We start from the raw sequence: 17,104 nt of genomic DNA, 5'->3' as shown, positions 1-17,104 counted from the left end.
AAGAGTTTTGTTGACCTACTTTAGTTGCAAACTATTGTAGAACTATTGTAGAATTATTGTAAAACTATTTGGTTTGATATAAACTTTAGGCATGACTGCAATACTCAACAAGAAGCAATAAAGTCAGAAATAAAAATCTTACACAATTAATTAGGTTAAACTGAAAATTTGTGATGCAAAAAATTAATTGGGACAAAGTTCATGTAGCTTGTACCAATCAGTAAAAAGCTAACTTTTCAGACAATATCTTTGCTTCTTTTTTTTATTTGAGGCTTATCAAGAGTCGTCATTTTTTGATCAGGCCTGTGAATGGCATGAAATTGGTAGATAAGTATTGCTTCTCCAGCAATAGCAACATTAACAGTGGAACTTTTGGTGTGTACCACAACTGTTTGCCTTAATTTCATACCCTGATATTCCCACATATCATTGTCCTGCCGGACAAAGCAGAATGCCACATAATCATAATGCTATTCACAGGCAAGACACCAAAGTTTTTGGGACACTTTTTAATATAAGATACTAAACACTACTACCACCAATTTTAACATCTCATTTTCTCTCTTATTTGTTAAACCTTTTTTGTGTGTCCATGCAGTAATTTGAATGCTTACAATCTGTTGTTACTAAAATATGCAGAGGACTTGGTATTGGAGCAAGGAAGAAGCCTGCTTATAGCAGGGTCTAAAGTCAAAGGTCATTATCACTAACTGAAAGATAATAGGCTTCTCACAACAACAGGATTCGCACAGTACCTTGAAAAGTACTTGAATTTCAATTCATCCTTGAAAAGTACTTGAAAATCGTTTTCACCTTGAAAGGTCTTTCAAAATACTTGAAAATAAGCCTTGGTCCTTGAAAATATAAAATTAATTGACAAAACAAGTGTATAAAAGTTTCATTTCATACCATTATGTCATGTAATCAAAATAAAATGTTTTACTGTTTGGATGGTTTGCAACACATGACCAATCAGATATTTATAATTGTGAATAGACCTGATTATAGAGAGCAATGAAAAGTGTGCAAATCTTTTCCAGCGATCATTCTTCTGTCAGTTTATTTTGTGTGGCAGTCATACATCTTTGTACTTTAAATCATGGTGAATCAGCTGTTCAAAATCTTTAAACAAGATAATGAAAAATATTCATAAAAATGGTCACAACTTGTACAGATAAAAAGTTTATACGTGGCCATTTCATGGCTTACGATTTTAAGATGCCGCATGAATGCATCATATCATGCATCAAACTTATTCTAGAAATTGATTTTGTCCGCTGTGTGCAACTTCAGGTACACATAAATCATGCAAAATGCTATTTATGCAGTCATCAGATGTGTTTTCATGAAGTGTGTCGGAGAGAGAAGGTGGACTTCAACAACCTTGTAAACTCTGATCACTAGTGAATATTCAGGAGGCTACATTCACACCCACCCACCAGAGGATAAATGCATGTACATGGCATCGAGAATACAGAAGATATATCTGGGTATGTTTCTGCACCCATTTCACTTGGAGCAAAATGCCTGGGAAGTGCGTGTTCAACCCCAATTGGTGTCAAAAATAAGAATACAAGACCTGGTAATTAATTTCCCGTATACTTGAAAGTGAAATATTGGTGGGTTACACCTCCATAAGGAAACATTATACAAATTTGCTTTTACCAAATAACGGGGCTATCAGCTCTGAATCTCAATCAAATTTCCATCCTGCTGATTTTTGTTTGTAAGTGTTGTGCATTTATTCATGTCATCTGATATATTGAGTATTATCAGTCACATAGCAGTGTCTTAGACTGACACAGTAGGCCAGACCATTTTTACATGAAACTGAAAAATTTCCCATCTATTTTGAGTAAGCAACTGCTGCTGATTTCAATTATTGTTAATTAGTGGCCCATACATTTTTTTTACTGGCCCATCATTATTAGTGCTCAGCTTGCAGTGCAGTTGGAGTTCAGAATTTAAAGAACTGTTGAACCTAGTGTACCTTATTTGCTATGTAATCTATAGTTTTTTGTTGTTCTTCATATAAAGATCGGAATTCATTTGTTTTTCTTAGAAATAAAGTGTTGTTATTCTCCAAAGAGTTTTTTAAAAATATTTTCTATTATAAAGTCTCAAGCCTATTGCATTAGTATTAGGAAGCCCCTTGTCAGGAATTTACAACATTCTCACTAATTCTTTAAATGGCCATTGATAAATATACCTAAAGTACACTGGGTATCGGGGTCCTTGAAATATTGAAAAAAGTCATTGAAAAGTCCTTGATTTTTGTCACACCAAAGGTGTATTAACCCAGAACAACTGCATCATAAACTTTGTGCATGTCTTCACTTGGATTTTAGTAGAAGCCTATTGGTTTTGGATTAAAAATGTCAAAGAGCAAGGTCATAGTCATGAAAAAGAGTAGTTTCTATACTGCATCAAGTCTTGGACTACATTTTGTGAATGCTTTGTTGATTTTGTGTTGAAAAGTTGGAGGTAAAGGTAACTGGCTACAAAAAAGAAAATGGTTTAAGCACAAATCAGTTCAGTTCTAAACCATGCACCTTCACCAGGATTGTGGATGACTTAAAAATTGATTATGGGGGTCTGAAGGTCAGAGGTCATGGTGAAGGTGAATCTGAATAAAAATTATGGTTTCTGCTCAGTAAATTCTGTTCAGGATGATCTACCTTGACTAGAGGTCCATATCATTGAGACCCATTCATCAGTAACCTCCAGAGTCAGCCATACCCTAGTAGTGCTTACATAGAGGACTATCAGACATCAGGGTGGTATGTAATGTGCCATTCATGGTACTCTTCTTGATACAATATTGTATTTACCTGTGTTTCTCTTTTTGATCTGTCCATTGGATTTTGCCTGTATTTTGTTTATGCTGTGTTTTTCCATCTTTTGAATACATCTTGTTTTCCTTAAAGTTGGTATTTTCAGAATCTATTTCACCTACAACAGATGCTGCAGTTGATTGTCACAAACTTCGTGTTACATGTTTATATAAAGATCATTGTGACGGAATATACATATTGGCATCATATGGTAGGATGTGTACATGTACACTTATTAAAAAAATCATTCTACTCTGTGCATTGGGGCCCGAGTGGCCGAGTGGTCTAAAGCACTCCCTGTTACGGATCACTGCCATCTCACCTCTGTCTGCGTGGGTTCAAGTCTTGGATTCAGCCTATGTGGGTATGTGAGAAAGCTTGCCAGTAGCTTCTCGTGGGTCGGTAGTTCTTTCCAGGGTTTTTCCAGGTTCTTCCTCCACCATTAATATTGGCCGCCATGTATAGCCTATCGTGTGCTGAAAAATGGCGTTAAACCCTACAACAACAACAACAACTCTGTGCATTACTACAATTAATTCATATGTGAATTGGTCACATGACTGCTCTCATAGCTATGAATGTTCTGTCATAAATTAAATATGGAGGAGCTTGCTTCTACATGTCGTCTGCATCAGTAGTAAAACGTTGTTTGATTCTGCAACACATACTTCAACATTTTATCAATAATGATTATGTTTTTCACTTATATGTTTGATCAGATGTCTGTAAGGTTTGGTGAGTTTTTTGTATGGTCTTTTCCGTCTGTGTCATACTTCATGAATTTATCCATCAGCAGTTGTGTGTTACCACAATGACATATCTGATCCAAGTTTGATCAAACTTGAAATAAAGGCTTACATTATTAAGATGTCTGATGTAGACTCGTTTGTGAAAATAAATAATTAACAAGACCAGCACATATTAATGAGGTCATAATGCATCTGGCTTGGCTTGTTACCCTTCTGGAAGCCATAATTTTGAATGATTTTCATTAATTACCGCTCCAATGGCCTAGTAGTTAGAGCATCTGCCTCAGATGTAGGAGGTTGTGGGTTCAAGCCTCGGCCGAGTCATACCATAGACTTATAAAAATGGAACTAGCAGCTAGTCACTGAGCATTAAGAGGTTAGTGTTAGGACTGGTCGGCCTGGTGTCAGGATAATGTGACTGGGTGGGACATCATGCTGCATGTCTGCGGCATGTTGCCCCAGAACTAGACATCACTATAAACAGTCACAATGCTGATATCATAGCGATATGACTGAAACATTGTTAAAGCTACGTTAAAAATCCACATCACACACACACACAAGTTCAATGATTAATGGATGCATTCATGTTAATAAAGTGATGTTCATGATCATTGTGAAGGATGTTTTGGAATCAGCTGTTATTAGTGTTATCTTTGTGTAAGTTGCAAGATGATCTTGCTGACATCAGATACAAAATATGAATGGTTTGCTTTTTCTTTCTCTTTATTTTGGATTACTGATCTTGCATATATACTAGCTCCACGTGGCATGCAAAATTGGCAAAAGTCATACAGTTTCTTGGAACTGGACTAGGTACTCAGCAACTTGCTTTTATTAAATTGCCTTTCTTCAAAAGCTGTCTTTGGTAAGTGTCTGTCTGGAAATCCTGCAGATTAGTCATCTCTCTCTCTATTTCCCCCTCATTGAATTGTCATGATTTGACAAATTGTATTTTAATTTTGAAATTTAGCTGAAAATGAGATAACTAGTTCTTGGTTTATCTGTTTCTGTAATGTTTTAGACTCAATACAACAACTCATTCAGTACCCAGTCATTAATCCATAGTTTTCACCATCCATTCCTTTCTTGGTATTTGTACAGTTTAATTTTATATCCCCCCTCCATAAAATATAATGAACATCATTGCTGAGCTGTAACACAGTGTTTTGAAGCTGTTTTCGGTGACATCTCCCAGCCAAACTCACTTTCTCTCCATGTTGTAAATTTAACCTATGATTCATGCTTAACAATCCATGTAAATTCACAATTATATTTAACAACTTTTTGTTAAAACAGCCCCTGTATATGCACAAATATATCTAACAACAACTACATTAATACTAACAATGTAAATGCACAAGTCTGTCTAACAGCAGTTTCAATATGTCTAACAACAATTTCAATAAAATAACCCATGTAAATACTCAACTGTATGTAATAAAAACTCTTAATTACAACAACCCATGTAAATACACAACTGTATGTAATAAAAACTCTTCTTTTAAAAACTCTTCATTACAACAACCCATGTAAATGCACAACTGTATGTAATAAAAACTCTTCATTACAACAACCCATGTAAATACACAACTGTATGTAATAAAAACTCTTCATTACAACAACCCATGTAAATACACAACTGTATGTAATAAAAACTCTTCATTACAACAACCCATGTAAATACACAACTGTATGTAATAAAAACTCTTCATTACAACAACCCATGTAAATACACAACTGTATGTAATAAAAACTCTTCATTACAACAACCCATGTAAATGCATATCAGTTTGTTGTGCTTATGAGCAACACTTTACTTTGAGAATAGATCATTACTATAAAAATAGTGGCTGCATTAGAAATTTCATGTGCACATCACCTTATTTTGCACACTATCTTTAATTCTTGTCTTGAGTTGTTCTTTCCCAACTTTTTTGTTATTTTCAGTGTTTTAATATTATATATTTTTCTACAGTCATGGTTGATTTTTCTACAGTCATGGTTGATTTAAAAAAGTTAACATTAACCTTTAATTATCAGTGGTAATTTTTATACAGTTAATTATACTTTCATTAGAGATCATTCACTCTGCATTCAGGATTTACAGTTATTTTTTATATAAAGATATTTATGACTGTTTCTGATATATATTTTTTTTATTTTACTGTCAAGAATTGTATTTAATTTCTAAATTTGGTGAGGATAAAGAAATTGAACAAAGTGCTTTTGTACATAAAAAGAAAACTTGCATGTCTTTTACTGCAAATTATCAGATCAAGGAATCTAAACACAGTGACTCCAGTGAGTTTACAAGTTGGCATGGTGGAGAGTTCTTTCTTAAGCCATTTCCATGCTCTCTCCATCTCCACTGTGATGCACAGGAAAAGGAAAATTGCATCAGCTATACTGCATACAAGTGACAGATGTTTTGGGAATATCTCAGAATTCAAAGATCATTGATTGGTACCAATCAAACTGATCAGTCATTAATTGTAATTGTTCAAAGACATTTTTCTTTACAAAGAGAATTAGTTTCTCATCATCTCCAATTGCTGCATGATTGTTAATTGTTCAAAGACATTTTTCTTTACAGACAGAATTAGTTTCCCATCATCTCCAATTGCTGCATGATTGTTCAAAATTTGATGCAGTATTTTCATCTGTTCCTAATGCAAAATATGCCATGTATTATACATATTAATGCTTCCCTCTGCTTGTCCTAAATAGATCAGAGTCAAGAATATGTAATAATCATGCAGTAATTGGTTCCATGCATCAGTTGGTGCAGGCATGTTCATCCTGGAAAGTCTAACAGCCATGTTGGTGGCACTTGGAATAAACTAATATATGAAAAGCTTTTGTTTCAAGCCAAGACTATTATTTACACAATGGTAATATTTAAGAAAGCTTTGTACCTAAGTAACACATGAAGAAGAAACAAAACTCACGTGTTACAGGTTCTATGAATTGTTGCTGTTATACTTGATTATCTAATAACAATTGATTGACCAGTACTGGTCAGTGAAATTCAATACCATAAACATGTCTTACATTGCCTATCTTTAAGTGATTATTACATTCAGTTTGATGCACTGAAAATGTTCTGAAGAATTATGGAAAATCATAATCGGCCACTTGATCGATTTTATGAACCACTGTTGAGTTATTCTAATTCATTGTCACACCACTACTAATAGTTTTTATTCACTTAATTTTTGAGTGTTGTAATGTTTTATAAATTAGTGTTTGTCCTTAAAACATTGTAATTATTTGATCTTTTTTAAATGAATCAGTACATTGCATGATGAAACATGTATCATTTTTAAAAACAATTGTCGAGAAAATATCAAGTTTTGTGACCAAGGACATCTTTAACATAAGTTCTCTCCCAGTAGTATACGTATGAAACATCTATTCTGTACTTCATTAGATATAACATACAAATCTTATTTGTTTCTTTTATTTATATTTTTTGCCTTGTTTATAGGTTACAACAAAGATATCAGGAAGAACACTGGCGTCACTTTGATACTCCAGCAGTTTAAAGGAATGCTGGTCAAAAAGATGATCCACACCTGGAGGAATCAGGTTGTCACCATTGTTCAACTTCTTCTGCCTATTATCTTCACCATCCTTGCCTTACTGATTGAGAAGACTATCCCTAGTGCTGGCGATGAACCAGCCCTTGTCATGGACCTGAGCAACTTTGGTGGATCATATATCCCTTATTGCAGCGACAGTGGTGCCAACGCAGCAGCTTCAAATTACACTGGGAGAATAAGTGGTCAAACACTAGAACCTTTTAGTAACACTTTATATGCCACAATGGATGATTTTCTTTTATACAGGGCCAAGAACAAAGGTATATCTACTTTCAACAGAAAGTACATAGTTGCAGGATCATTTAATTACAACAACACATCAAATCTCACAGCCAGTGCCCATTATAATGGGCAGCCATACCATGGTCCGGGTATCTCACTAACATACATGATGAATGGCCTCATGGGATACTACAATTCCTCGTACACCATCAGCACAACGAATCATCCACTGCCCAAAAAGCTGACTGATAACACTCGACGGCTCTTCTTTTCAACCACTGGAACTGCATTCACAATTGCCATCAGCATTCTCTTTGGGATGGCTTTCATGGCTACAAGCTTCATCATTTTTTTGATCAAGGAGCGTTCCAATGGGGCAAAGCATCTGCAGGTTGTCAGTGGAGTTGGATCTTTAGCTTTCTGGTTCTCCAGTTTTCTGTGGGACATGATCAATTACATAATCCCAGTATTTGCTATTCTGATTGTCTTTGCTGCATTTCAGACGAAGGCTTACACCCAGGATGGACATCTTGGTTATGTATTTCTGATCTTCTTACTGTATGGATGGTCTATCCTGCCATTTGTCTACATGTTCAGTTTTCTCTTTAAAACTCCAGCATCAGGCATGGTGTCTGTCTCTATGATCAACATTCTAACAGGTATGTTAATATATAAATAAGGGCTTGGGTATTTAGCCTGTTTTAAAAAATGACTGCCTTATCGAAAAATTAAAACGAACATTTGAGTTTTCGTATCTGATTGTAATCTAGCATGTCTGGTTAAGGCATCAAAATGAGAGAAGTTTCACCATTACCTTGGTTCTAGCTTTCCTTTGGTAAAGTTATTTAATGCTAGGACCTTTGAACATGGATCTTGAATCTCCAATATGTTTTAAATGATTTTGAAACTACAGAGCCCAAACTTGCTTGTATGTTACTGAAATTAACAGTCAGGACATCTTACTTCCAGTTGACAAACATGTCAAAAAGTCTTAGTCTGTTGCAATTAGGTAGATTTCCATTATATATGACAACTGAATTCTCTTTTTTTCCGTTTTAAAACATTTCTCTGTATATTACGGGTAAATTATCTGGCCTTTAGAGTATAAAACATTTTATAAACAAGTATATACGCTTACTTTGAAACATGACATGGAGATGCATAACTACAATAAGACTGTTTAAAATTGAACAAACAAATTTTTATAAAGTCTTTAGTTATGTGTCTCCAGGTAAGACCTCAAAGTAAGTATGTATACTTGTTTAAAAAATGTTTCCAACTGCAAACAACATAGACCTTGATCTGTTCTTGCATAATTCGCAGACAGATCATGGTCCATGTTTTTCTATTGATTTCTCCTCACGAACTTCACAGACCCATATCTGTCAGCACATTATTTGATGGAAGATTTGGATTTATGCAGTTTGAAGTTGGACCTTACTTATAATTTAGTATGCACAGTAGCGTATTGTTTTCCAAAACATGTGCTTCCTACAGTTATAACCATGACGTTAAAGACAATCTTTTGACGATACTGTTGATGTAGTACATTTCATTATACTTTAATTTACCACAACTACTCAAGCTTCTAATTAGCACACCTTGTCAATCAACCTTACTGATTGGCTGACACGACATTGTTCTATCCATGAAGGCAGTTTCAAAGCTAATGAAAGAAACAATGTAACTTGACTAGCCTGCATGATTCCCAGTCAGACTGTAATAATTGAACTTGACTAGCCAGTCAGACTGTAGCAGTGTAACTTGACTAACCAGCATGATTCCCAGTCAGATCAATACAATGTAATGTGACTAGCCTGCCTGATTCCCAGTCAGATTGAAACAGTGTGACTTAAACCAGCATGATTCTGTCAGATTGTAATAATGTAACTTGACTAGCCAGTCAGATTGTAACATTGTAACTTGAGTAGCCTGCATGATTTTTAGTCAGATTGCAACACTCTAACTTGACTAACCAGCCTGATTCCAAGTCAGATTGCAACACTGTAACTTGACCAGGCTGCATGATTCCCAGTCAGATTGAAACACTATAACTTGACTAGCCTGCATGATTCCCACTCAGACTGTAACAATGTAACTTGACTAGCCTGCATGATTCCCACTCAGGTTGTAACAATGTAACTTGACTAGCCAGTCAGATTGTAACAACGTAACTTGAGTAGCCTGCATGATTTTCAGTCAGATTGTAACAATGTAACTTGATTAGGCTGCATGATTTCCAATCAGATTGTAGCAATGTAACATAACTAACCAGCATGATTCCCAGTCAGATTGTAACAGTGTAATTGACTAACCAGCATGATTCCACATTGTAACAACGTAACTTGATTAGCCTGCATGATGCCCAGTCACATTGTAACAATGTAACTTGGTGAGCCAGTATGATTCCCAATTTACATAGCTTTGTTTTCATTTTCTTTCTTTTCTGGTTGATTAACCACTCCCCACTAGTCTTGTAGTGTTTTGATAAATGTATATGCCAACCATGTTTATTAGTCCAAACTACATGAAATTGTATACATTGCCATGTCCTTTTGACAAATAATTGTATGGTAACAGTTAAAATCACTATCTTTAGAAATTAACCAGTGCAGACATAATGATCTGATTGGCAGGTTATGTCAGTCAACAAGGATTGATTGACAGGATAAGCCACTCCTCAAGTTTGATTGGCAGGGTATGCCACTCAGGTAGATTGACAGGGTGTGCCACTCAGAAAGGTTGATTGACAGGGTATGTCAGTCAGCAGGGTTATTGACAGGGTATGTCAGTCAGCAAGGTTGATTGACAGGGTATGTCGGTCAGCAAGGTTGATTGTCAGGGTATGTCAATCAGCAAGGTTGATTGACAAGGTATGCCAATATGAAACTTTTGTAGCTGTGAGAAATTTTAAGTACAACACAATGCCGTACGGTTGAAATTATCATCATTGAATTATTCTAGTCTCGATTGCCACTGGTGTGTTACAGTGTAGTTTGCAAATAATCAAGAAGCAAAATCTGGAGCCGAATTTTCACTCCAATATAATGTTTTGTGAGTGCAGGACCAGGCTTGGTTTGCTCCTGCCCCTAATGCATTAAGTCTTCAATGGGTGCATTTTGATGACATCACCAAATTTGAATACCTTACATATTTAATCACTTGTGCATTGACATTGCACATAAATTACAAAATTAGCCATTCCTTGATGATTTATAAACAAATTCCAAAATCCTTGTTAATTCATTAACCCTTGGTGCTGTGTTTATGTGGCAGGAGGTAGTACGTAATGCCGAGCGCTGTAGCGTCATTGTCATGCATGATACACTAAAGTTGGTGGTAATTATAGAAAGGTAGACATATCTAGCCTTACACATACAGAGGGAAAAATCTAAATTTATGGACCCAATTTTTTTCCACCCAAAATTCACTTGTGGTCAGAATCTGATTTTGTGTCTGGATTTGTGACTTTTTGGTCTCAGATCTAAGGCAGACTGGTCTGAATTGCACACAGACTGATGAACCTTTGCAAAAGGTACAATAAGATGGGCATTTGGAATAAAGAGTGGTCTCAATACGAAAATGATGGGTCCATTAAGCAAAAAAAATTAGAACTCCAGCTTTTACCCTTCTGCTCATGTGTGAAATAGCCAATGAAAAACAATGTTTCTAATTCTAAAACAACTAGGAATTAGGTTTAACTTAATGGAAAATACTAGGAAGTCAATGTATTAGGATGTATTCAGTAATAGCCCACAAAATGTGATTCCTACTTGCATTTCAGGCGAAAATGTCAAAAACCTCCAGGGGTTAATGAGTTAAAATGATTGTTTGTGATCTGTTGTGTTGGAGAAATAAAGATTTTGAAGAAAAAAAGATTTTAACATAGTTACGGCTCCAAGTAACACAAAAAAATATATAAGTTCATATACATTTATTGCATTAATCTTATGTCACCAAATAAAAGTCAATACAAAGCATGATATAAAGTGCCATGTCACTAATTGTCCATAGAATAATAGATGAGTTTTTGACATTTTGTCAGATTTGCATCAGTTGAAGACAAATAAAGAATATTTAATTAGTGAACTTTACCTAATGACACAGTTATTGAGATCCATTTGGTTTCCATGAGTGAAACTCTGCAGCTGATTTCTGTCAAATCATAAATTGCCAAGGTTTTATATACATTTTCTTGACCGTATAATTTTCTTTTCATTACAAAACTGATATTAAAATTGTACTAACATTTTTCCTTTTCATTATTTAATAAGAACTAGAAGTGGGAATCAAATTATTTCACATCCAGTCTCTCTTCAAGTCCATAGGCTTATGATACACCTAGTAGGTAAAACATGACATCATGTAAGTGACATCATAATGTAATAATTATATTGTTTCAGGTTGTGTAGTATGCATTGATTTTACAAGCTAGACCTTACATTCAGGTTCTTACCAGATGCAAAATCAATAAAAGTTTACATTCCCCAAAATTTTTAAAGCTTTATATAATTTTTAGAAATTTTAGCCTCGGTGCTTGTAAAAAAGTTATTTGACCTGTGTTATTTTATGGGTTTTAATGTCCTTCTAACTTTATCTTTACAAGGTTTGGTTACACTGCTTGCAATATTCACACTGAAGATACCACAACTTGGTACAGAGAGTGTTGGAAAGGCACTAGAATGGATCTGTGCTGTTCTCCTTCCTAACTTTAACCTGGGCCAGGCCTTGATGGATATCTACACCAATTATGGTTATGAGAGTATCTGTGAGAGTTACAACTACCAGGCCATCTGTAAAATAGCCAACATGTCAAATCCATGCTGTTTTCCTGGTAAGATTGATATGGCAATTTTATTTAATCAGTAACTTTTAGTGCAGCTGATATTTCTTCATCTGTCAAAATGAGCATTGTTAAGTTTTCATTACTGCAGAACTCAAAATATCCATTCTTTTTTCCCAGCAGTAAATTGCATGACAGAATTGCTTCTTTGAGATTCATAATGATTCAAATGTATGCATCAACATCATTTTGACTCATCCAGAAAGATAATTAATTTGAAATATATAAAAAATGTGATCCATAAATAAAATGTAATAATAAAATGTAATACTTAAATAAAATGTAATACATAAATAAAATGTTATACAATAAATAAAATGTTATACTTAAAATGTAATACATAAATAAAATGTAATACTTAAATAAAATGTCATACATAAATAAAATGTTATACATAAATAAAATGTAATACATTATATTCAAATATAATATATAAATTCAGCAAAGGAATAAACATGCTTAAAGCATCAGGATTTTTCCTCTGGACTTAAGAACAGGGAGTCCCATTTCTAATAATGAAGGGCTCTCCTTGTTGACTCATAGGGGTTCTAAATGAGCATCCTGATAGTGTATTAACAAATGCTTGTGGCTCAATTTTACAGACAAGTGTGGTGGGACATGCTTCACCTTTTACTCCAATTATCTGAAATGGGACAGCCCAGGCATTGGCCGCTACCTTGTTTTTATGGCCATGGAGGGATTTGTGTATTTTGGCATCGTGTTCCTAATAGAGTCTGGTCTGCTGTCTCGACTTAAATATTTGATGTTCAAACCCAGTACTGCAGCAGTAGGTTCCATGGTTGATATGCAGAAATTGAGAGAAGACGGGGAAGACAGTGACGTGATTGCAGAGAGGAACCGAATTAACAATACCAGCCTTGCTCAACTGATGCAGACTGATGAAATTATTATTAAGGTAATTTGCAGTTTGTCTCAATTTATGGAAGAATCTTTAAATTTGATTCACTGGTCACCCAAGCGGAGCATTCTGTATGACCTAGCCTCAGATGGGGTAACATGAAATTGGGCAGGAAACATGGAAAGCAGTATATGGTATCCACATTTTCAGAAAATCCATTTGCAGGAAATAAGAGATTTAATTTATGCATTGTTCACATATGAATTCAGTATTTACTGGAATGATTAAGAAACATTAGCGTTGAACTCATTAAGTTTGTATTTCAGTAGAAAAATTCTCTAAACACCCCTCTCCATGGTCTTTACAACCAAACTAGTCTTGTTGTAGGGGTTTCCATTAATGTAAGCACATGGATATTTTTAGATTTAATTTAATTCAATTCAGATACAGTCTGACCGTTCCAGTGGCCTAGTGGTTAGAGCATCTGCCTCGGATGCGGGAGGTCATGGGTTTGATCCCCGGCCAAGTCATACCAAAGACTTACAAAAATGGTACTAACAGCTGCCTCACTTGACACTCTCAGCATTAAGACCTTAGTGTTAGGACTGGTTGGCCTGGTGTCAGGATAATGTGACTGGGTGAGACATCATGCTACATGTCTGCGTCATGTTGCCCCAGTGCTAGACATCACTATAACCCTTTACCTCATAGAGCATAGTGACAAAGTGCAGCTCGCTATAAATAGAACACTTGTCGACCACATACACATAGCCGGCCTGTGAACTGTTAAGCAATATAGTGTATGTTACGTTTAACAGCAATTTTAACCGTTTTACATTTTTGGTACACATCTATTATATGTGGAACAATTTAAAAGTAAAGTCCGATTGTTATAGCTGTGTAATTATTTATCACGGAAGAATTTGTTATGTGCTACAGTTGATCCTGACTGTATGTTGCTCATGTATTTCATGATGGTCCAGGAGCTTAGAGTTTTTCAGGCTGCAGAAAGATTAGTCTGTCCCCACACACATACAATGCTTTGTTAGCCTTTTCTTCATCTATTTATAGACTTCTCACCAGTTTAACACACTTTGAATTTCCAGAAAAAAACATAAGCATTGTAGTTTACGGTTCAAGCACTCATCACAATCACTTAGCATGCATAACTATTTTCTGCAGCCACCTTCAGTCTTTTGAAAGGCAAATTTTTGTCTTCAGTATGACTTCAGCAGTTGCTGGAGGCTATAGGAAAGATATTGAGTTTTCTATATCCTTGGCACTCTTTTAGGAGCTGCTCTAACTCTGCAGAGACGCTGCTATGGAAGGGTCAGACATCTTGTTAGAACACAGCAAGAACCTTCCAGTGTCTGCTTGTCATGATGTGGAGACAAGGTTTGGAGGCTTCATCCCCTCCATGGTGTCTCAGGATTTGAGGAACCCATAACACCAGTTATTTACAGATGCTCCTGGCCCATTCAAAGAGGCCAAGACGCATGCTCACCCTGACTACTGCCCTTTGGGATCTTCTCTCTAAGTTTGCAAGCAGGCCAAGAGCATGCTTACTCTGACTACTGCCCTTTGGGATCTTCTCCCAGAGTTTTCAAGCAGATGCATTTTTAGTAGTTTTTGTACACAGCCTTAATTCACAGCTCCCTTTCACATATCATTTGCTGAATTTTTTGTAACCAGAAATGGCAAGGAAGGAAGTCTTCAGAGGAATGGGGTCAACTCTAGAGACTCACACCCTCTCCTGCCATGTCTTCCTCTTCCCAGTATCCACATATGAGCTCAGCTAGCCTTATGTTCAGTGGCTTGTTTTGGCATCATAGGCAATGTGTGAGTCCTATCCACTCATAAGGATGACTGCCAGCTTCACTTCAGGAACATCCTCTACTATCATGGACCCCATCTAAATTCCAAACCAAATCCTGTTCCTCATAATGGCTGTCCAGGCCAAAACTTCATTGGCTCGTCTTTACCTCACATTCCCAGGACTCCAAACTTGGCAGATTTGGTTCCTCTAGTAAGACATTACTTGCATCCTATCCAGTTTCTGCTTCTAGCAAACTTGAGACCACACAAGAACCATCCATCTGCTTGATAAACCCTTGGATGCAGTTTTCACCCCCAACAGTGTTGTTGGCTAAATCCAAACTAAACTGGTTTCTGAACATAGTCCCAATTCACACCCCAAACCCCACTCATTCTGTAAACCAGTACATCAGTTTCATAGCTGCCAACCCTCATGAATTTGGTGTGAATTTCACGACCTTTTTAGCGATTCACGGATTCACGCCATAAGCCAAAAATTCACGAATTTTCCAATCCTCAATTATTTTAAATCTTTAATAAAATAACCGATTTCCCGTTAAGCTATTGTCGTGATATTCGCAGTTGCCAAAACGGTCTGGTACTGCTGGTCACGATATTAGTAGACCTACAGCCGATTAGTACAGTTGGCCCAGTAGCAAGCATTGTAGCCGATTTTAATCTATATGTATAAGAGTAGTTTTACAAATGTTTTTGAGAGAAACTGGGGCCTAACCGGAAATTTGCTCCGTGCATGCGTCAAAACCCTGATTTGAGTTACTGTTCAGCATCGCATGTAAGATCTTGAAAATGTCTTCACCACCAAGGAAAAAGAAATGTATTACTCAAAAAGTGAAGTTTAATTTGGAATATATCAAAAATTGGCTGTGCATTCTGCCATTAAACATTGATATTCATTCATGCTTTTTGCACTCAGTGTGCCATCACAGAGACGATGTGAGGAAGAATGTCGGTTGCAGAAAACACGTAGAAGTTGGGAAAATTAAGAATTCGCAGATATCAGCTCTGGAATATTTTAAACCATTGGCGGAAGACCTGCAGGCTACCAACACTGAAGCATTATTTGTGAGTTTTCTTGTCAATCACAGTCTACCTTTATCAGCTAGAGACCATGCTAAACATTTGTTCTGACAAATGTTCCCGGACTCGAAAATCGCTTCCAAATTTTCCTGTGGAAGAACCAAAAATGCTGCAGATCCTGTGCATTCCTCACAGCAACAGTGACAGCGAAAGAGTATTTTCTTTAGTGAGGAAAAATAAGACAGACTTTAGGGCCTCCTTTGCTGCAGAAAATTTGTCAGCAATTTTAGTCCCCAAGATCAACCAGCAGGCAAGAAGTCGGAACTGTTTAGAAAACAAATTTACGATCAAGCAGTTGAGGAAGTTCAAGTCTGCCACAGTATCATGTCTTGATAAATAACTTTTTCTGCATATATGTAGTGTTTTATTTTTATTTTGCAAACTTGATATAGTGTAGTATTGACGGTCGGAGTGGTCAGAGTGGATGGACTTATTGTCATGGTATTTTTCATGAATTCATGTCCAAATTCACGACTTTTTATCCCTATCTTCACTAATTGTGAGCCTGGAAGGTTGGCAGCTATGCAGTTTTCAGGGTGCTTACCTCAAACAAGAGGACATAGTTTTACAGGAATCTTTGTTCCAGGAAGAAGCAGTTCATATAAACAACTTGGATATGTTGGAAGTGTTTCTAACCCAGTGGGGTTGGTATCAGCCTCATAAGGAATCATTGCATGATAGTCACCTCAGGCAACACATCAGTACTATCATACCTCAGGCAGCAAGGAGATGCACATACTTCTTCTTCTCTTTGTGTGGAAGTCTGGAACCTCCTTCCATGGACAGCCTTGAAGATCACTCTCAGAATCTAGCATAGTGTGTGCAGTAGGACTATATCATGATAGACAGTCTTTGTTGAGGGGGTCATGTAGTCCTCACTGGTCTTTGCAACAGTTGGTAGCAGAGTCATGTGTCCAAATCTGGGAGAGACGCTTGGTGTATTTGTTTGTGATGAGACTGAACAACAAGCTCCTCATTTATGTCTCCAGTCCCCGATCAGATGGCCTTGGCAGTGGATGCCTTCAGTCTAAAGTGGGAATGATTGCTCACCTTTCAGAATGATTCTACAGGTGCTCCAC

General features: G+C 36.3%; 1 protein-coding gene across 1 annotated transcript in view; it reads left to right on the top strand.

The window, feature by feature from the left end:
• LOC149787906 (phospholipid-transporting ATPase ABCA3-like) overlaps nucleotides 1-17,104 on the top strand; it is a 99,580-nt gene that overhangs the window by 58,356 nt on the left and 24,120 nt on the right. Inside the window, exons 14-16 of the mRNA XM_089974152.1 lie at nucleotides 7,074-8,069; nucleotides 12,017-12,244; nucleotides 12,856-13,169. Of these exons, the coding sequence (XP_089830278.1) occupies nucleotides 7,074-8,069; nucleotides 12,017-12,244; nucleotides 12,856-13,169 (1,538 nt within the window). The remainder of the gene's footprint in view (nucleotides 1-7,073; nucleotides 8,070-12,016; nucleotides 12,245-12,855; nucleotides 13,170-17,104) is intronic.

The sequence above is a fragment of the Sinohyriopsis cumingii genome, chromosome 11 (genome assembly GCF_028554795.1).
Source record: "Sinohyriopsis cumingii isolate HCF-2022 chromosome 11, ASM2855479v2, whole genome shotgun sequence".
In the NCBI taxonomy this organism is placed as follows: Eukaryota; Metazoa; Mollusca; class Bivalvia; order Unionida; family Unionidae; genus Sinohyriopsis; species Sinohyriopsis cumingii.
This window is presented reverse-complemented; position numbering and strand designations above follow the sequence as displayed.